The 21,133-nt window shown below is 46.4% G+C and overlaps 2 protein-coding genes across 3 annotated transcripts in view; one reads left to right on the forward strand and one right to left on the reverse strand.

The window, feature by feature from the left end:
• The first annotated feature begins 3,087 nt into the window (after positions 1-3,087).
• Positions 3,088-4,733, forward strand: SMIM32 (small integral membrane protein 32). Its single transcript, XM_036114314.1, has one exon. It carries the CDS (start codon positions 3,709-3,711, stop codon positions 4,018-4,020), a length of 312 nt encoding a protein of 103 aa, XP_035970207.1. The 5' UTR covers positions 3,088-3,708; the 3' UTR covers positions 4,021-4,733.
• An 8,176-nt stretch (positions 4,734-12,909) lies between these two features.
• The window catches only part of SMAD5 (SMAD family member 5), a 55,236-nt gene continuing 47,012 nt past the window's right edge, over positions 12,910-21,133 (reverse strand). For both annotated transcript variants that reach the window (XM_036114320.2, XM_036114322.2), the window contains 2 exons: positions 19,737-19,993; positions 12,910-17,938 (listed from right to left, as the gene is read on the reverse strand). In XM_036114320.2, coding sequence (XP_035970213.1) covers positions 17,795-17,938; positions 19,737-19,993 — 401 coding nt within the window. In that variant the 3' untranslated portion in view covers positions 12,910-17,794. The remainder of the gene's footprint in view (positions 17,939-19,736; positions 19,994-21,133) is intronic.

Below are 21,133 nucleotides of genomic sequence, written 5' to 3' on the forward strand. Positions count from 1 at the left end.
TTAAGCAGCTGCCAAATGGCCCGCGTGGCAGGAGAGGCACCCTTGCCTGGCCTGCGTGTCCCTCCACAGACAGGCCAGCAGGGAGGGAGCGCGCGTCGCTGCTCAGCAACCACGTAATGGGAAAGAGGGCGCTCTCGGGTCCTGGCCCTGTGACCCCTGCCTGTCAAAGCCAACTCAGAGCCCCTTTATAATCTTTTCCAAGACTTAAATGTACGAGTACACAAAGCTCCCTTAATGGAAGGTCGCTCTGGCTTGTGTAACAAGCTGTGTAAACTTCATCTCTGCATTCACTCAGCACCGGCCTTGTTTACTTTCCTGCCCGGGCACGTTCGGGGAACGTGACTGCCCTCCTGGGGCTCTGAACATCTTTTGGAAAAGAAACAGTGCCCTCCCTGCTTCGAGACCAAAAGACCCCCAAAAAAGGGCAAGATCCCTCTCCAACTTGACCAAAACGCCAGGCAGTTGGACCACATGCTCTTTGGTGAGTTGCTCATGAGAAGCAGCTGCTGGAGATGGAGCGGACAAGTACACGCTGCAGAATCTTGGCTCCCTTGCATCCTGACCCAGCTGTGTGGGCCTTGGCAAGTGGCACCACTCCGAGAGGCTGCAGCTTCCTCCTTGGGGAAAGAGAGGACACAGCAGTGCCTATCTCCCAGGTCCCTGCGAGGAGAAAGACCATGCTGAGGCCCAAGCTGGAGCTTGGCCTGTGGGAAGAGGTCCGTGAGTGGCAGCCACCAGCACTGCTCTGCCCTTGGAGGCGGTCATGGTCGTGTTGAAGGGCATGGCCTCTGGAGCCTTGGCTGCCTAGGTTCCAGCCTCAGCTCCGCCACTCACAGGCTATAAGCCCTTGCATGGGTCACTTCTGCCAAACGCAATCTGATGCTGCGGGAGCGGGAGCTGCAGGGAAGGAACGGGAGTGCCAGGGACCCCAGGTTTAGGGATTTCTCCGCCCCCGTTCATGAGCAATGGCACTGCAGGGACCCTGCATCCCTACCCAAACCTTTGCAGACTCCCCGGCTCCGTGCCCACTTCCTGGATGCTTACAGCATGTTTCCAGAGCACGACCAGAAATCACTTACCATAATCCCTCATTTTATAGCCCAAAGGGCTGGAGCCCGCCCCAGACTCCACTGAGGACCTCCCAGCTGAGCTGCGCCCGCTTCCTGCTGTCACCTAGTGTTCTTACCTGATCTCATGGGTCAGGCAGAGATGAAGTAGAGAGAGTAGGGCTATGTTACTCCCCAGACAGAGCAAAGAGGAAACCCCAGGCAAAATCCCAAACCCAGCTACTCAAGCCCTACCATTCAAGGCTCACCCAGACCCAGGGAACCACGACAGCAGCGGCTTCGTCTGGACAAAATCTCTTTCATCCAGTCCGCATGCTGAGCCTCCCCCAGGCTCCAGGTGTCCAAGAGGAAGCCTGCTCTGATTTCACATAATGTCCCCTGGGATCCTGCTGGCTGAAAAGAATGCCATCCAAAATAGGTCAGGCCTTCAGAGAACAAGACTACCTCCCCGCATTCGAGCGGCCCCCTCCCATGGCTACCACATCACTCTGTGTGGTGGCTGTCTTGTGCTAATACGGGTAAGCCTTGCTCCTCTCAGAGCCAGCTTCCCCCCCTTGGAAAATGAGGGGTTGGCCGAACCATCAGCCAGGCCTCGGGGCTCAGCGTCCTATGCCCTTAGAAGCACCTCAGGCAGCTCCCCAGAACCAAGGTGGGTAGATGAGGCCGTGCTGCATCCTGCCAGGTCCTTCTGTCTGCACCAGGGAGGCCCCCTCAGCCCATCCTTTCCAAGAGGAAAGCACTGCCAAGAGCCTGCGGAACAGGAGGCCTCACTCGGCAGGCAGGCGAACATTCTGGAGAGTCAGGCCTTGGACCCCAACTTCAATGTTAGACGAAGAGGTTGCAGAGGCGTTTCTCCTGGGCTGAGACGGATTTGTGGGAATGAGCTTTGGCCAAGATTGGCCTGCCTACCTCGGTTGTTCACGTTAGGCTTGTGGCCAGGTGTGGTGAGGGCAAGGGGGAAGGACTAACTTGGCTCTCCTCCTGCTCATTCAGCCAGGGCTCACCAAACTCTCCCCATGCGCTGCACCCCAGGACGGGCTGAGAGACACAGCTCTGAACGTGGCTGCCCCTGTAGGGATCTCAGACAAGTGACCAGGCAACAGAATGGAGACTACGGTGAGGGGTGAGGTATCTAGGGTGCCAAGCGGAAGGAGGCACGCTCAGCGCTGACTACGCACATGTAGGACATGGAAGGCGGCGGGGGGCTCCATAGTTTCCTGCCCTGGGCTTCTCAGCCGCTGCCCCCCAGCTCTGGCCAGGTCAGACAGTGACGGCCCTGGGAGCACAGTGCTCCCGGCGAGGTGCAGGGGCTCTGGCTTCCCGGGCAGCAGTACCTAGTCTAGTCTGGGGGGCTTAGACAGTTTCTCAAACGAACGGAGGAATTTGGACCAGGAGAACCCCTCAGTCCCACTGACGGCTCACCTCTGTTCTGGCCACCCAGCCTTTGCCAGGGCTGGTGAGGTCAGGTGGGCCATCACCACCCTCACACGCCCCTCCTGCCCCCACCCAGAGCTGAGCATGTGAGCTCACAGTGGGGGAAGGACATGCACCCTCAGGGCACAGCTAGAGAAGGGCCTGGGCTTGTTGGGGAGCGCCTCTGCCACTGCCCCCCCCCGCTACCCCCCACCCCACCCCAGAGGCAGTGTGCCCTGCCTGCGCTACCCAGCAGGCAGTGGGGCAACGGGCCAACCCGGCTCCACCGGAGGGGGAATATCAAGGAGGGGAATGGAAGCAGGTGTCCACGTCCAGCTGAGCCTTGCCTCCGAGTCGGTCTGCTGTCCACTACTGTCTCTGTTTTGCTTATGTCTCTGATCATAGGTCTGTAACCATTTCTTTGTCCGTCAGTCTTTCTGTGACCCTGTTTTTCCCCCCTCCCTCTCTCTCGGTGTCCCTCTGGCCTTAAGTGATGTGAGGCCAGGCCAGGGCAGTCGCCGCGTGTCCTCTGTCGCCCCATTGGTTGGCAGCCGCTCCCCGGGGGGGCAGCCGCTGTCAGTCCCGCCCCACACCCCCCCGCCGGGGACCTGAGCGCACTCCGTCCGAGCCGCCTCGGAGCGCAGTCTCTTGCTCAAGACAGGAGCGCAGCAGCCAAAGCGAGTGGGGACAGGCTCGCCGCACACCAGGCGTCTGAACAGGGACTCTCGGCTGCAGGACTGCCTGCGCTGAGACGCAGCGGCCGCCGCGGCGCCGGAGGACTCCCCGCCACCCGCCCTCGGTGCACCTGGCGTCCCGGCGCTGAGCAGGCAACCGAACTGCGGCCGCACTCGCCGGGCACCTCTCGCCGCCACTGAAGCCGAGGGGAGCCCCGAGCCCGGAGCTGACCGGAGCTGGGGGCCGGAGCCCAGAGCGCGGCTCCAAACCCGCGAGCCGGGTGATTGGCACGGCGGGGGGCGACGGCGGGACCCAGGGAAAGCCTGAGGGTCAAGCGCGCGGGGCCGTCCAGCTCCGAGCCCCGGGGCCCGCCGCCCCGCGGGGACGGCAGCTGAGCGCGGAGGCGAGGGAGCGGCGCGGCCCGGGCTGACCCGAAGGCACCGGCCCCCGGTGAGGCGCGCGCAGCAGGGCGGGAGGGGCGCGCCATGGAGGCGCCGGGCGGCGCAGGGCGGCCCGACACCGAGTGAGGCGGTCCGGCCGGGGTCGGCGGGCCATGTACGGAGACGTGTTCAACGCCACGGCCGGCCCCGAGGCGGCTGGAGGCGGCGCGCTGGCCCTGGCGGCCACGGTGAAGGCAGAGGGCGCTTTGCCGCTGGAGCTGGCCACGGCGCGCGGCATGCGGGACGGCGCGGCCACAAAGCCCGACCTGCCCACCTACCTGCTGCTCTTCTTCCTGCTGCTGCTGTCCGTGGCGCTCGTCGTCCTCTTCATCGGCTGCCAGCTGCGCCACTCGGCCTTCGCCGCGCTGCCCCACGACCGTTCGCTGCGCGACGCCCGCGCGCCCTGGAAGTCGCGGCCGGTGTAGCGGCGGGGTGAGCCGGCGCCGGCAGACGCAGTGTCCCCGTCTCACCGCCGGCCGCCGGGAGCGGCCGGGCCACAGGAGCCCGGTGCCGGGGGTCGCCCCTGTGAACGCCGCGCGCTGACCCGAAGACCCTTTACGACCTCGAGCGGCCTCCGGGGCGGAAAGGGAGTCGCCGGCGTTCGCAGGCTGCGCAGGGTCGCGCGCGATCCTAGCTGCGCGCGCTACCACGGTTCCGATCCCCTGGCGGAGTCTCTCTGCCCCCCGGACAGCGGGTCTCGCCGGGGAGCCTTCCTGAGAGACGGCGAGCCAGCCCGGACGCAGGAGCCTTCCCCGCCGCCCGCCGACTCCCTTGCTTTGCACAAGGAAGGGGCAGGCACGGCTGGGCGGGCGCGCAACTAGCACGGAGCTGCCTGTCCGGACTCCCTGGCCCCCTGGCTGTCTTCCCGCAGCTGCTACCGCCGCTTCCTCGCTTTGGCACCGAGCCCCCCCGCCCCCGAATCCGAGCGTGAACTCAGCCGGACTTGGAAATGATGCCTTTTGGGGGCTGCGTCCCCCGGGGGAAGCGAGGGGATGCCGAGTTCCAGTAGGTCCCGCCTGGGTCCAAGGGCTCAGTTTTCTCTGCGGGCACGGGGGGAGAGGCACAGGGTCGCACCGGCAGCACCCCGTGGTCGGGGATCCGCGTCCCGCACTCTACAATAAAACCTCGCCGAATTAGACCCAGTGCTGAGAACGCTCTGCTCTTTGGTTGCGCCACTTTGGAAAGGGGGATTAGGGCCGGGCGAGCGACACTTGAGCTCTTGACCCAGGTCAGTCTTAATGATACTTCCTCCTCTCCAGCTTTTCCCCAGCCTCAGTCAGTTCCTTGTTCTGGGAAGTGTTTTCAGGGCCGGTCTCAAAGAGGAACTGCTGCCTCATCTGCTAAAAAAAATTCCCCGTGAAGGCTCCATAGAGACCTTCCTCCAGGCACTTCTTCCACCTGGGCCTGAACCCTCCCAAGAGCCAGTTCCAGACCAGAACCATCTGGTGATGGAAGGACCTGAAGGTCCAGCGATGGGACCAGCGGCTCAGCACTTCTTCCCAAAGTAGGCAGAAGCCAGCTCTGGAGAGCACAGGGGAGAAAGCAGTGCATGAGTAAAGCCAGCTATGAGGGGATGATTACAGAGAAACTGAGAGGGAATAAACAAAGATTTGTGATAACCTTGACCATTTTCAAAGTCAACCTAATTCTAGGGAGTCTACTTTGTGGGGGTTTAAAATAGTTTCAGGAGTTACCTGGCTCAGTGGGGCACTAGAGCTTAGAGAATATGTGACTAAAAAAAGATGTGGTAGATTATTTAATTCAGTAGTACCAAACCATCTGTGGGGTCACTCAGCTTTTGAGAATCTGAAGAATGCTAGGATGTTGCATCAGGCAAAATGCAGACAGACACACAATTCTGCAAATCTTTTGTAAGGGATGCCTAAGGACCCAAGCTCAGGTCAGGGGAGGGCGGGGGGGGGGGCGAGATTTGCTAGGGCTGGATGGAATCTTCACCCAGGGCTCCCCACCGCTGTTTCACCTCAGCCAGGGAGTGCCCAAGATAGCATCCTGGCTCCCATCCCAGGAAGCAGGACAGATGAACAGGAGACAAGGTCTCACATTGGGCTGGATTAACCAGGTCTTAGAAAACACCAGTGGTCTTCATTCTGTGCTAACGGTGCTAATTCTATGAAGACCTCACAGAACATTTTAGTCGGGTCTTTGGAAACATAGCCAAACCTCTCTGGCTTATAGTAATGGTAACCCCGCTAATCTGCATGACCCTTGGTTGCAGAGAAGATTAAATGAAACAAATGTAAGGAGATATGAGGCCCCCTGGCCGGTGTAATGAAATAGCACACTGCTGATAAGGGGGACCCCTTTTTGGCCTTGATCTGGGGGCTGTGAGGAGTAGGAGACTATAAAGAGACAGGGTACTCCTTGTGCACATCTCCCAGTGGGTAGATCTAAAGGCGGTATGCGAAATAGTCAGAGCACAAGCTCTGGAGCCTGACTGGTTTTAAATCCCAGCACCACTGCTCACTGGCAGTGCGACTCTAGGCACATTATTTAATCTATTTCAGGCTGCTTCCTCATCTGTGAAATGGGTATTCTGTCGCCCAGCTCTACAGGTTTGAAACGTGGTGACAGATGTAACATGCTGGCTGGCTAGCCCCGGTGTGTTAGCGCTTACTCCGAGCCTTAGGCTGGAGGCACCAGTGCGGAAAGGTGAAGCTGACCCCCAAACAGGATGTGCTGTCACTAGGAATCATGGTCTATTGTGACCACAAACCAGTGCAAAGGCTGGTCCCTGCAGGGGGAAATATGACTGGCTTAGAGGTCACCTGCAGTTCTTGGGCCAGAATCAGCTAGAGCCAGGGCGATCCAGGAGGCTCTTAGGATCCCCTGATACAATACTGGCCCAAGGCCTCAAGAAGTGGAAACTGAGAGGTGGAAACTGAACAGTGCTAAGATGGAGACAGCCTGGAGTGCGTCTCTCTGTGTCTGCGGGCTTGCAGCCGCGTCACCCACCTAAGCCAATGGCTTGGCCCCTTCAAATACACAGATCCTTTTGAAATAAACTCTTAGGTAATAGGGCCTATGCAGAGATGGAATCTAGGAACCAGGCAGGTTCCATGAGAAGAACTAGACTGGGGCTCTGCTTTGCCAGCACTGTGACCCTGAATACTTTCATTCCCTTTTCTAGGCTAGTGTCGGACTAGTTGAGCAGTAACGGGCCTTTCTCATATTGGACCTAGCCCCAGATTCTTCCCTGGAAAGCAGGAATGTGGCTGAGTTCGTGTCTACCCTCTACTGATGGGCAGGGTGCGTGGACTACAATGCGGCAGTTGGACATGTAGATGGATATAAGGGAGGTAGGTCCATACACACACATCCTTCTGCCCTTTGCTCCTCCAACAATCCCACGAAACCTTGTAACCGCCTCGGGAGCTGGCCAGGGCATGCTAAAACTAAGAACAGGACCCATGACGTAGGTGATGGGGCTGCTCTGCCATAACCAGCCACTGGGAGCAGCAAGAGGGCCGAGCACACCCCCCTGATGGGGACTTAGGGGGCGGTAGGGTGGAAATTAGGGAAGGTGGTTGCAGGTGCCAGGAACCAGGGAGAAGCAGCAGAGTGTAGGGACCAAGAGCTTTAGTCCTGCCACTAGGTGGTAACCTGACCTGGGCCACCCACGCTACGCCTTGATTGTGTTCCTGGATTTCTGGGAGCCTCACTTTGCTCACCTGTACAATGGAGAGCACCTGGCTCCAGGGTTTTCAACATGGCCTGAGACACTGCAGGTGATGTTTGGCTCCTGTGTGCCACAGAGGAAGTGCTCTGGATGTGAGCTCTCCTTGCTGTTAACCGGGACGACCGTGTCAGAGGCGTTTGCAGCAGCACTAACCTAACTGCTCTCCCTCAAGGACCTCCAGTCCCGAAGCCTGCCCAGAGTCGGAGGGCAACTGTCCTGAGTCTTTCGTCTTTCTGCACATTCTCGCTAAACTAGCTCATCCACTCTCATGGTTTCAGGGGCGTTTCAAATGACTCGCTCCAGACCTTATCCCTGGGCCCGCTCCGTAGCTCCGTTTGGACAGCTCCTGGGGAACCTCAGACTCTACCTGTCTGAGGATCATCACCTTTTGATAAACAGCACATCTTCCTCCAGTCTCCTCCAGCTCAGTAAATTGCACCAGCATCTGGCGGCCCAAAGTGAAAGCCGCGGTGGTCGCCCTTTACCCCCAACCCTTTGTCCTCCCCCATGTAATCCATCACCTTCCAGATACCGATCCACTCCATCTACTCCTCTCCATCTCCACTATGGCCACCTGAATTCAAAGCCCAACATTCACGTTTGCCTCTCTCCAAAGCAACATCTGAGCCCAGCACCTGCCTCCAACTCCAGCTTATACTCCAACGGCTTCTCCTTGCCCTCAGGATCTAAAACAAAGCCCTAACCTTGGCCTTCAAGACCTAGCACCATGTGGCCCCACCAACCGCTCCAGCCTCATCTCCTCACACTCCTTTGTACTCCAGGCTCTAGTCACAGGGGCCTTTCAAGCCCTAAGGTCTCCTGCCTGAGCTACTTGTCTCCCGTCCCTCGTCTTGCTAGTGCCTTCTCATCCTTCAGGTGTAACTGACAGATCTCCTCCTCAAAAGGACTTGGCTGAGTCCTCAGAGACCAGTTCTCTTTGTTCATAGCCTCCAATCAGCTCCCTTATCATAGCTATTAAAGAACTGTGCAATTCGGAGCCTAATGCCCCTCTCCCTACTACCATGTAAGTCGTAGGAGGTCAGGGACAACATCTGCCCTGGTCACTGCTGCTTTCCCGATGCCTAGCTAAGTGTTAAACACAAAAGAGACATTGAGTCTTGGTTGAATGAAATATAGTGGAAAGACAGAGTTAGAGGTTTAAGGTGAATTGCCTGCGGGTTCTTCATCTGAACGCTTTGCCTTTGATTTTCCGCCTTAAACTAAACTAGTATCAGATAAAACACTGAGTTGAACTCTCCTTATTGATTGGCCCTTCAAGTGGCCACTTTCCTGGAGGTGGTAATCCACAAAGTTGTTAGCAGGTGACATTTCCTGTCTCCATCTATGTAACACCTCAGTTATTATCGCGTCTCCTGCAGAGACTAAAGAACATGCAATTTAAGTTTGTACACTTAGCTATTTCTGCTTGCATCACTCTTTTTCCTGCAGGGAAGCAGAAATCTTTGTAACATCATTCATGCTTTCTGGATTGTCTTGACTAAGAATCAGTTAAATCACTGCTTCATGCATTGACTTCCTCACCTCTTCCTGAACTTGGATCAAAGATTTCCTTCTCAATGCGACCTTCCCTGGATCCTTGATCTAAAACTTCAACTATCTTCCCCGCCCCGCCCCCAACCCTCGATGTTTTAAAACTCCCTTTCCTACATTTTCTCCTTAAAATTTCTCACTACCCTATATATTCTATTGTTCTTGTTTTGTGTCTCCATCAACCAGAATGAAGATCCTTGAAGGAAAGAACTTCTGTTTTATTCAGTTTACCCTATGCCTGACATCTAATATTAGTTGAATGAATGAGCAGACCACCTGGATACTGCTCCATACCAGGAAAAAAAAAAAAAAAAAAAAATTCACGAAAATAGGAGCAGAGTCTGTTTCTTCAAGTCTCCTTCATTCTCCATTTCTGCTTCTTCTCCACCTTCCAAACTGATCGGATAACCCTAACTAGACAGGGGTCAAAAACACTCAACTGTTACAGCTTTGCCTTCCACAAGGACAGCTGACACCCCTGCTTTCGCTCTACTGCACTGTCTAGCATAAAGCTCGACCTGCGATAAGCACTCAGGGACGATCTGGTGAGAGTAAGTGAATGAGTCTGAACTGTCATAACAAAGAATACTCCCTGCTTCTGAGTTTCTTCTTCACATAACCTTCCCAGAGCAGCACAGCTTGTCGTCCTCATTCCTGGGCTCCCACGTCCATTTTAAAGTGGCTACTCTAGTTCCTGCCGCCATATTTGCATTCTAGCCATTGGGAAGGGGCAAGGAAAACATTCCTCTTCGGAGCATTACACCAAATGGCACGTTTCTGCTCCTGTCCTTAGTCACATGACCATTATCTAGCTGAAAGGGAGGCTGGGAAGTGTGGTATGCAGCTGGACATAGATGTTCTATAATTAAGGAAGGGGAGGATGGGCATTGGTCAAATTCTAGCAGTTTATTACATAGACAATAAAAGCAAAGCACCTTGCTTTTCATTTCCAGTCTTACCATTTGTACGTAACTAGTTTGTGTTTGCATTCATCATCTTCACCCTCACTGCTATCACTAAGTAAGTGAAGCGAATTTTGTAAAACTTAAAAGAATTTTATGTGAAGAGAAAGCAATCAGGGAATGTCGACTATTAATCTTAACAAAGGGATAGCCCTTCAAACTCTTGTGCTTTTTTCACCCACAACAATCCCACACACACTCTTCAGCAAAATTAATCTTGTATTTGGAAGTACAAACATGGTCACTATGCTCTGTCTCTCAAAGGTGTTACTTACGGTGCCCTACCTGAATGCAATTAAAGGCTTGTCCCTCATGCACAACTGGGGATGCTATTAGGAGATCGAAAACCAGGGTGCTAAAGTCAAACTGACTGCAGGGTTCTTAACCCCACCACCCCTGCAAGCTATGAAATAAGTACTCTTTGGTTATTTTTCTGGTCAAATACATCAAGTAAACTGTGCCTTTTGACTTTCTCTGAGGAAAATATTAAACATCAACAGGCTAAAGCTCCAACTTGATTGTTAATTTTGTAGGTTCTCTAACAAATCCAGGAACCTGATAACTTCTGGGCAAAGATCTCAAAGTTCAAGGAGAAAGAACAGATACTGGTCTCCTAATTTCTTAGTTGAGCCTCCCCTTTTCTGATGAGGCAAGCAATAAAGAGAGCTAATATTTAAAGTGCTGAGCTATAAACCATTCAACTAAGAACTGCCATATTACATAATTCAAAGGATGAATTCTAGTTAAAAAAATCACATCTGACTTCTGTCACCTCATTCATTCCACAAATACTGGAGTGCTTACAATTTATCAAGAACTGCTCTAGCAGTGGGAACACAGGTCTGGCCTCGGAGACCTGACATTCCTATGAGGTGAGAGAGTCGGTAAACGGGGTAAAGAAATAAAACCTATAGTATGTCAAAGGGGGATAAATGCCATGAAGAATGAAAACCTTTTTCTTTCTCCTTAATTTCCAATCTCATTAAAATATCTGGATAGCTAGGCTTGATGTTGTACACTTTGGAAAGTCTGCCATTCAACAAAAGAAGATACTGAAGAGTGGACAATGTTCTCTTGGGTATATAAAATCCAAGAAACACTTGGAACCAATTTCTCTGAGTGCTTTCAAAAAAGGAGCTACAGCTCCACTCCGACTAATCAGCAAAATTTTTGTCAAAGAAAAGGAAAGGACTAATGTAGAGCGACTACCCACCAGGTTAGAAGGGAACACGCGCTACACATGGGAAGGTTCAATGGTTAGCTAGTGGCTTGGGTTTTTTTCATTTATCCTTTTCTGTACTGTTAGAATTCTCAGCATTTAGCTCAGATAAAAGTTATGATTTAAAATGAAATAACACGTGAGGTTTTTATTGGATAGGGAAGGGGGTAACAGATTAAAACAAAAGTATAAAGATGCTTTCAAAATTCATCCCCGGCCATCAAAACACTGCCCCAGGGACTGCCTCTCACAGAAATTCTACACATACTCACTTGTTACGAGTCTAAATGCCCCTTCCGCTGTCCAGCCCACATACTTGAAGACAAGGATGGCTAAGGAAGCTACCAACAACTCTTCCTTATACTTTCCCTGTAGTCTCATCCTCCTTTCTTTAAACTAGACTCACAAAGTGATTTAGTCAGAAGAACAGACAACCTTTTTTTATAAATCAAGTCTTTATTAACGATAGGCTTACAAATAGGCTTTCAACAAAAACACAGTAATATTTAACATGTTAAATGGAGGGGATTTTTTAAAAAATGCTTCCTTCATCGAACTCTATATACTACAGAGCTCTCAAGAAGTACTTTCTTAAAAGCTTGCCCTACCTGCCGAAAGCCTTCTTATAAATATGTATAAAATCTGAGCTGCATCAAACTGCTGTGCTGTGGAGGAGCAGTAACCACTGAGTCTCTTGTCTGAGAGAAAACCGAAGCAGGTGTCACGGCTGATCCCCTCATCACCTGAACTGTTTGGGCTACAGCAATCTGAAAACTAATCATCTTAAATCGGAGAGAAGCCAACACCTCTGTTGACTGAAATCTTGTGGCAGAACAAATTTTTTTTTAAATATGCTTCTAAAACAGCCACTGAAGTCACTACTAAATACCTTACTCTTAAAATAAAAAGGCGTTAAGAAGGAACTGATTTGCAGAAATGGATTCTTTTGATGAAGTCTTGTCTCCAAAAAGAGTAACAAGAGCTTTTATATGTATTCTTTTGGGTTAAAACATTTAGTTTGGGTCTTCCTCCTTTTCTAGTGGGGAGCACATAGATTTACACCATCCCTTCCTAATGAGAATGAGTTTGCATTTCTCCTATACACAGCACAGCAGTGGTAAAAGTATGTACTTGGTGGGGCTGATGAAACTAACCTGTGACTTAAAAAAAAATTTTTTTTAAGGAGAAAATAAAGAAAACTAATCAAGGGTGGATCTCCTAAAGTCAAGTAGCATCAGAAATAATTCCTCTCAATCAAAGAAGCAGAAGAAATGCAAGAGACAGTAAGAATAAAAACGAGTTCTTGTGTGCCAGGCACTGTTCTAAGTATTTTATTTGTATGACTTTATTTAATCTTCCCCAAAATACTATGAAGTAGACTGGAAACTGAGATACAGAGGGGTTAAGCAACTTGCCAAAGGGCACAGAGCTAAGAGAGCCTATGAGACCCAGGACCCCTGTGGAGACAGGCAGAACCCAGAGCCGGTTCTGCTAAGAGCTACTCTATCTCCTAATCATCAGGTCAACACCACTCATTTACAGATAGACCAAGAGAAGGGAAATTAGTGTTAAACAAAAATACCCCAGACTAGATCTATTAAATACTTCTTCACAACTAAATTAAACTCAACAAACAAAGAAAAATACATCAACTCTCTTACAAACAGAATGGAAAAACACTGATATTTTGAGCAAATCTGCTGAGTGGAAAGGCATGGTATACCCATTTTCTATTGCCCATGCACACACAGATAACCCAGCCGGTCATAGCAACTGGTCATCTCATCTTTTTTATAACTGCACTCAGTGAAACACGCTAAGTCAAAAGAGAGTACACACACACACACACACAAAAAAAAAACAAACCCCACACACACACATTAAGCAGGTTTCGAAATTTATTAAAATAAAGTATTAGCAAACGATATGCAAAAACAAAGTTCTTAAGAGTTATGGCTTTGAAAAGCACAATATAGTAAAACCTAATACATTTTTATAAGTATCAAAAAGGCAACAGAATTGAAACATGTTGCTAGAATTTCATTTTCTACAACAAAAACGGAAGCAGAACAAGTACAAATAAGAAGCAGATCTATAGTGCAGCCATTGGTTTGGTCTTTATCATCTGCATATGCAAAACCTTTTTAAGAGAAGATGGGCAGGTACATACAAACAATCCAGTTTTCTTGATTACAATCCTATCCAATTTTAAAATAAGTGATTTTCAAAATGCAATTTTAACCCACCAGGTTAAGAAGAAAATCACTTGCCCAACTATTATCTTCAAGAGTCCCTACACATAAAATACTTCATGAATAAATCAAAGCAACATCATCTCCAATGACATGAGAAGGGAAAATCCGATTCTAAAAAATGCCTTATAAAAGTAAGGAACGTGGAATTGTTTGGCCTCACTGTAGTTTTATTATAGTCATTACCAGCTCGTATCAACAAGGCACTAGTTACTGAGGGAAAAGAACCTACCCGCACACAAAATTCTCAACTTTTTAAGAACACGATCTTCAAATGAATCCTTAAAGGACAATGGTTTATGATGATTCCAAGAATTTTCAGAATTGAATTATTGGGACAAGAACCACACAGATCTTTTTCACTCTGCCATGAATGACAAGAAGAATCCTGCGCTTGCATCTTTTCACCAAAACATCCCATCACTTGTTTTACAGCAACTGCTACCAGCAAGTATTGTATCATAAGCTCTTATTTGAAAAAAAAATTTTTTTGCTATCTAAACTCCCTCTCATTGGTTTTTGTAAACCATCCAATTTCAGGTTAACACTTCAGTTATAACACAGTTGTATTTTAGAAGAGAAGCTTCTATTAGGAATAATCCAACAGAACAAAGGCTGGATAAATACTGTCACCTCTAAGTCCAGCAGGCACCACTGTTTATGCAGAAGAAAGGCCTTGAATTGTCACTTCCCATATATGCATCTGCTGTGAGGAGAAAACCTCCCCCAAACCCCACTGGTATCACCTGGGAAAATGGGTGCTGCTCTGGAGGAAACAGGCCTCAAGCCTGAGATTACCCCCAGGAAGCTGCCCTGCTTAGTATCTCAAGAGACCACCCATAAACCAATGTTCAGGAAAACTCCCTCCCACAAAAATCACCACACATGCCTGAAACCACCATGCTATCTACTACTTTAAAAGATCCTTGCTTATCTAGCTCCTTGCTATAATGAGGACACACATCTATATTCCTATCTGAGAGAGGGAGTGAGGATTTAACTAGTAAGACAAAGAAGGGCTCAGACCCCTGAAGTTAACAGATCTAAAACTGAAGTCATCACCGGAAGTTGAATTCAAAATTATCAGAAGAGCCTTCCTTCTTCAATAAGTATGAAAGATACCAAAATATTTTAAGTGGGAAAGTGATAACAATCCAAAGTAATACCGAGCAAGCAACTACAAAGAGTATAAAGAAATGGATCTAAGCTGATGTATTAGATGCTCTCTGTAACAGACAGTACTTAAACAGGTACTATCAGACTTTTTGGAGGTTCTCTGCTACTGGTAGGATTTTATTTTTTGTATAAACCTTCTCCTTCAACAGAATACTATTACAGGAGGACTATTTCCCACAGGTACCCTCAAGGGTTTTATAATGTGAGCCCCAGTTCTCATCTTGACAAGAGATTTCAGATCCAAACACTTATTGATCATTTTACATCTTAAAAGGATGTCTTACTCTCAAATGTTATGAAAAGTATAAAGTAGCTATATCCTCTTTCTGTATTATGAGATATATAGCTCACTGAACTACCTAGTAATCTTACTGTGGATTTCAACTCAGAAACCCAGCCAATTCTATTACCACAGTTTCCTTACATAACAATAATATGTGAAAAATGACTTATATTCTGATGTATATGACTTGACATTTTGATTGATGTCTTCTTTAATCGCTAAGGAAAAAGTGTTAGCTTCAGCAGATCAAGAACATGCCTACTAGTTGACATTCCATAACTTAAGCCAAGCAATACCAAAAAGACCATAATACTTTATTATAGAGATGCTGATCAAATGCAACTCTTAAATTTTTTTCCCAATCATCTTTCTGTTGCATTAATTCATTACTCAGATTAATTTTGATTCTATTTCTCTTTTTGCATTTACCAAACCAGTTGTCATTTTCTTATTTCCAGACTCTAGTCTTTTCAGCTCACATGTTAATATATTACACAAACTATAAAACGTGATTGTTCCAGTGGTGTTGATGCTTCCATAAATTTGACTATAGGCCATTCTAGAGATTAAATAAAAATTTAAAAGTGTAATTTTCTGAAAAGGTTTCTTTCAGAAGTGTCTTCTTTTCATTGGTCACTGGCAATTTTTTATTTCCCATCCATGGATTTTGGGCACCCTCGGGAATTAGAGAAGCAGCTACACTGAATACAATTTTCACTTAAAATCCAGGGATGGGGAGTTAATCACTTTTAGGAAATACAACAGGCTTATACTTTTCCATGAAACTTTTAACAGTTAAGAGCTTCAATACTGCCCTTCATGAGATAGAATTCCTTAGGGAAAACAGAAAAGGCCAATCACATAAAACTCTGCCAACTTTCTAAAGGCTGTAACATGAATAAAAACAATTTTTAATTAACTCAATTGAAAACATCAGTAAAACAATTCAATAGTTTCCACCAGTTCAAGCCCACTGAAGTTGATTACATGTATCTGTCATTCAACCTGGATGGTTTTTCTTCCTATAAATTTGTTCCAAAGATTGTGCCATAAACCTGGTAAGTAAAAGAATAATGTAAGTAGCTAGGTTTGAACACGAAGCAAATAATTCTCTTTCATGTGGCTGACACAACTCTGGAAGATGAAGAATGCATGTTGGGTAAAACTTATGTGTAACTCAGGCGAGGGTCAGAAAGGATTCTTTTCCCCAGCAAAGAACCGCAGGCTGAGACACATACGGCTCGTTCACCTGAAAGAACTAAAGCCACCCACTGGCTGCACTTTGTAAAAGCAATAAATAATGGCACAGAGAACAAAACCAACTGCATTCTCCTTTCCTCAAAAAATGCATTTTTTTCTTCTCTTAAAAGCAGAAAGGGCAAAGTAGAAAGTCAAACCAAACTAACATTTTAAATAGAAGACTGACGTGGCTCCATACACTTTCAAAAGGCACCAGGAAATAGCTTTCTCCAACAGGTAAATTAGGTCATTTTTTTTTTCTTCAAAATAATGTCTCTGTTCTCATGCCACAACAAAGTGTCCGTTTGACTGCTCTCTAGAAAAAGAGGTTAAAAGTTCTTTACCCAAAGCCTTCCAGCATGACTGACTGAACGGGTATTTCAGAGTATTCGCGTCTTTCCTCTCTAGAAGACTGTGTTCTGAGAGACTAGCAACCACAGAGGTGCAAAAAAAAAAAAACAAAGGAAAAAACCCAGCACGCATGGTAACTGAGAGAACAGTCTGCAGTCTCTGATACGTGAATATTTTAAAGTCAACTATCTCCACAACCACTACTTATTCATTCAAGTACCAGACCAGCAGCCTCAACTCGGGGCCAGACTGAAGAGGCTCTTCGGGCTACAGCACACAGGTCCGTCCCTTGCTCAGGGCAACTGACGCCAGTAAGAGCAGCGGGATTAAGTATGAGATTTTCCAACATGAGTAACACCCATAAAGCGGTAGGGACTTAAAAAGGCACCTTAAGTTGGAGCTATAGAATAACAGTCCTATAATCTAGGTTGAAAATACAACAAAAGCTAGAAAAAGTATAACTTCCTACAACATGATAGATGTAATCTATAAACTGCAGTGTTTGTTAATACAAAAGGGTACCAAGGAAGTAAGGATGAGCATCCAAGTCCAAGTCACTTGAGTGTGTTTCACAAAAGATTACACTAGAAACTGTCACCCATCAAAGTGCAAAATAAAAGATTAATGCATGTCAAAATTAGAGTTCTTGCAACATTGGCCAAAAGCAGCAAAGCTGAACAAGGCCGTGCGTGCACTGTCACTAGCTATAAAGTAGTACTTATGACAGATTCTGAGTAAATGACATATACTGGAGATCTGTTGTTTACAATAAATTTTTTTTTTAAAAAAGGAAATGTTTTACAAAAGATATACTGAGTGAAGTCACAACAGCCTGACAAACATTTAGCTGTATTAAATGTAAATTTTATGACATCACCTAGAAAACTATCACTTTGCTTTTACTGAACACTACTTGTTAGAGCAGTGCATAGTGTTCCTTCAAATAAAAGGGTGGTTTTTCTTATAGTTTCTTTTCAGCCCCTACCATATGCTTTTACAAAACAATGAATTACACTTTCTTCACATTGGTAGGACAAAGAAACTGGTAAAAGTAGATCTTCTGTAGGGTTAAGAGGAGAAGGGAAGACTTTTCACGGCACACCTTCTTACACTGTTATAATCTGTCATCACGTGATGTATTACTTTTTCAAAAAAACTGAATAACAAGTTGGTTGGGACAAGAAGGCAAAATTATGTCCCAGTTTAAGATCAATGCCAAACTTGTGAACTGGGGTACATAAACACTTACTTTGCATTTCTCACAACACTTTTGAGAGTTAATCACATGAACATGAATAACAAACAAATGTAGATTCATCACAAAATACAAATGTATTGGTCACAATTATGTAGAAAAAAAATAAGCTGTAATATCTGTTTTCCATGTAAGCTCACAGTATCTGTACTGAAAGTTTCCCTAAAATTAAAACAAGTCCACTAGTAATATAATTGAAAAGACTACTTCTGCACTATGAGACGGAAGATATGGGGTTCAGAGGGGAGCCCATCTGAGTCAGGACTTTATCCAGCCACTGAAGAGGCCCATGAAGATGAATCTCAATCCAACAGGGGGTGCTGGTAACATCCTGCCGGTGATATTCTGCTCCCCAGCCCTAAGAAAATGAAAAGATATCATAGCAAATACCTCTTTAAACTGTCAACCAGCCTAAGACAATTTTAACAAACTAACAAAGAGATACTTTAACAGTGGAGGCCACAAAACCAATCTTAGGATTCACCATGAAATTAAAAGCAACAGAGTTGGGCGCCTGGGTGGCTCAGTCGTTAGGCGTCTGCCTTCGGCTCAGGTCATGATCCCAGGGTCCTGGGATTGAGCCCCACATCAGGCTCCCTGTTCAGTGGAGAGTCTGCTTCTCCCTCTGCCCCTCCCTCCCCCACTCGCTCACTCTCTCTCATTCTCTCTGTCTCAAAAAAATAAATAAAATCTTTAAAAAATAAAAAAATAAAAAATAAAAGCAAGAGAGTTGCAGTGTTGAAAGAGATAGGATTCCCTTAATAGAAATCCTTGGGGCAAGATATGTTTCAGAATTTTTTCTTTTTGAAGTTTAGAAAGTTAATACAGTACAACAGCTCATAATTAAAACACTATTATTTCTGCAGTGAGATACATTCTCACTTAATGGGATAAATAAAACCCACAAACAGCCTCATATAAGTTCACATCAGATTTTGTTATGAAAAAGTTTTGGTTTTCAGGTTTGGGATTTTTTTTTTTAACTGAGGTAAGACACTGTAGATCTGATCAATGCACACAACTGTAATTAAAGTAGCTGGGATGAATTAAACTGGAACACTTTAGCCTAAAATTCTAGATAAAGATTAAAATTTTTTTTCACTTTTATTTGCCTGGATTCACCAAGCTCTCTGCTTTATAGCTTACGGTAGTGCTGGCCCAGGAAAATTAGGCTTGGGAGGGAGGAGATGGGGGAGTAGAGATTAAACATATAAAAGTTATGTTTCTGGGGCACCTGGATGGCACAGTTGATAAGAGTCCTGGGATTGAGCCCCGCATCCCTGCCCTGCATCCCCATCCCCGCATAGTCAGTCTCCCTGCTCAGCGGGGAGTCTGCTTCTCACTCTCCCTCTGCTCCCTCCCCACACACACACCCTCTCTTTCAATCAAATAAATAAATAAAATCTTTCTTAAAAAAGTTAGGTTTCTATGGAGGGGGAATGCCTTTGGGGCTACTGGTAAACTGATGCATAGAAAAGACCGACAGCAAAGCAACAAGGCAACACTGGACTGTGGGTCTGAATGTCAAAAAGAAAAAGCCCACTTGGAGCATTTCACAGTTGTTCTTCTTCGGTTAAAACCTTAAGGACCAAGTGGATGGAGTACAGGATGCTTATATGTGTCACTAAAATTCTTCCCTAATTTTACTCACAAACCATCATCTTCGGAAGGCCAGTAAAATCAGGCCAAGAGCCAGGGATAAATTTGAAAAGTTCTTTCAACTTTGCAAATCCTTAATAACAGAGGTTAAATGCAAGGAAGCTAATTTTAGTCTTCTAAAGAATTTTTTAAGTCACTCCAGTGGGATCTAATAATAATTGAAACTGCTTAAGCTAAGGAACTTCAAAAGCAATTTTAATATTAAATGCTTTCTAGCAATTCAGTCTTTAACCGAAGCTCTTTATAAACTCAGCCCCTATTCAATATCAAAATCAGTATCATGCATTTTATGTCTGGATTATAAAATTAAAACTTAGACCTACCATGTGGTTTTAAAACTTTAAAACTCAAGAATATCATTTAAAAACCTATTAAGTCAGGTCAAAAGTAAATACTGACTTTCATGTCACAAAGATATTTTAAAATCATAACCTAGAGAAATATAATATACATATTTACAGTGACTCAAATTAAGCTACAGGTTACAACCCACTCACCTTGACAAAACTCATTCGAATGGTACACATTTTGGTGAGCTCATACACTGCCTCAAATCCATGGTTGACAGATTGAGCCAGAAGCTGAGCAAACTCTTGGTTGTTAAAAATTTTGAGGCTGCAACTGCTGGGAATCTTACAGACAGTGGTAGGATGAAAGCCATGATGAAAGTTGCAGTTCCTACTCTGAACAAATATGCTGCTGTCACTGAGGCACTCTGCATACACTTCTCCACCAACATAGTACAGGTGAACACCTTAAAAAGACGAGCATTACAAGACTCACCTTAATACCGCAGTATAACGAAACCAAAGCGGTTGTCTAGAGTGCAATCAAGAATACCCGCTAACCTACAGCAAACGACCAACAGTCTGTAGACAGAAGCTACCACTAGAGGGCCTTACACTGCCAAAGATAATCAAGAGGTCTACAAAGGTCCTTAAATAACTAAAATGTAAGCCTCAGGTTGGCAGCTTATTAAGTTTATTAGTTCTTAGGTTCTTTTCTCTTTGCCAACAATCATTTATTATCTCTATGAGAGAAAGCGAAGGCAAAAAGAAAAAAAACACCTATGATGAGTCCTTTCAAAGGAACACTTGGTGCTAAGTTAATTTAACTATCACAAAGAGTCAACAGGCAAAATGCTCTGCATTCTTTTTTACTAATGGAGAGTACAGGAGCATTAAAAAAGACCCTAAGTAGGGTGCCTCAGTGGCTCAGTTGGTTAAGCGACTGCCTTTGGCTCAGGTCATGATCCTGGAGTCCCGGAATCGAGTCCCGCATCGGGCTCCCTGCTCAGCAGGGAGTCTGCTTCTCCCTCTGACCCTCCCCCGTCTCGTGTGCTCTCTCTCTCTCAAATAAATAAATAAAATCTTTAAAAAAAAAAAAAAAAGACCCTAAGTCACATATGTAATTTCAGGTCACAGGAAGAGACTTTAAATGGCAGATTTATTTTACTTCCCTTGAAAAGAATGGTTTTGGTATTTTAAAAATATATATGTAAATAATGTGAATATACTTTCAATATTAAAACTTCAAATTATATAGCTAAAGCTGAAGTTGTTTCCAACTTTTCACCACCACAAACAATGCTAAAAAGACCATCCTTGTACACTCATACCTCATACACATGTGAGTCAAAGACTTATATTAGGCTATGATACGAAAAACTATGTTTTGTTTCTGAGCACATAAAATGACCCATGGAGGAAGGGATCCTAGAACTGGATACTAGGAAAAATGGGACAACAGAGTCTAGAATTTAAGAATTCACCAGGTAGATTTCTCTTAAATCATCCTACTGTAGTGGGAAAACCAATACACAGCAGTGAGGCATTTCACCTACAAAATCAATGCCACGTTGGCAACAGTCAAAAAAGAATGGAAGCTTTCTTTT

Source organism: Halichoerus grypus, chromosome 2 (genome assembly GCF_964656455.1).
Source record: "Halichoerus grypus chromosome 2, mHalGry1.hap1.1, whole genome shotgun sequence".
Taxonomy (NCBI): domain Eukaryota; kingdom Metazoa; phylum Chordata; class Mammalia; order Carnivora; family Phocidae; genus Halichoerus; species Halichoerus grypus.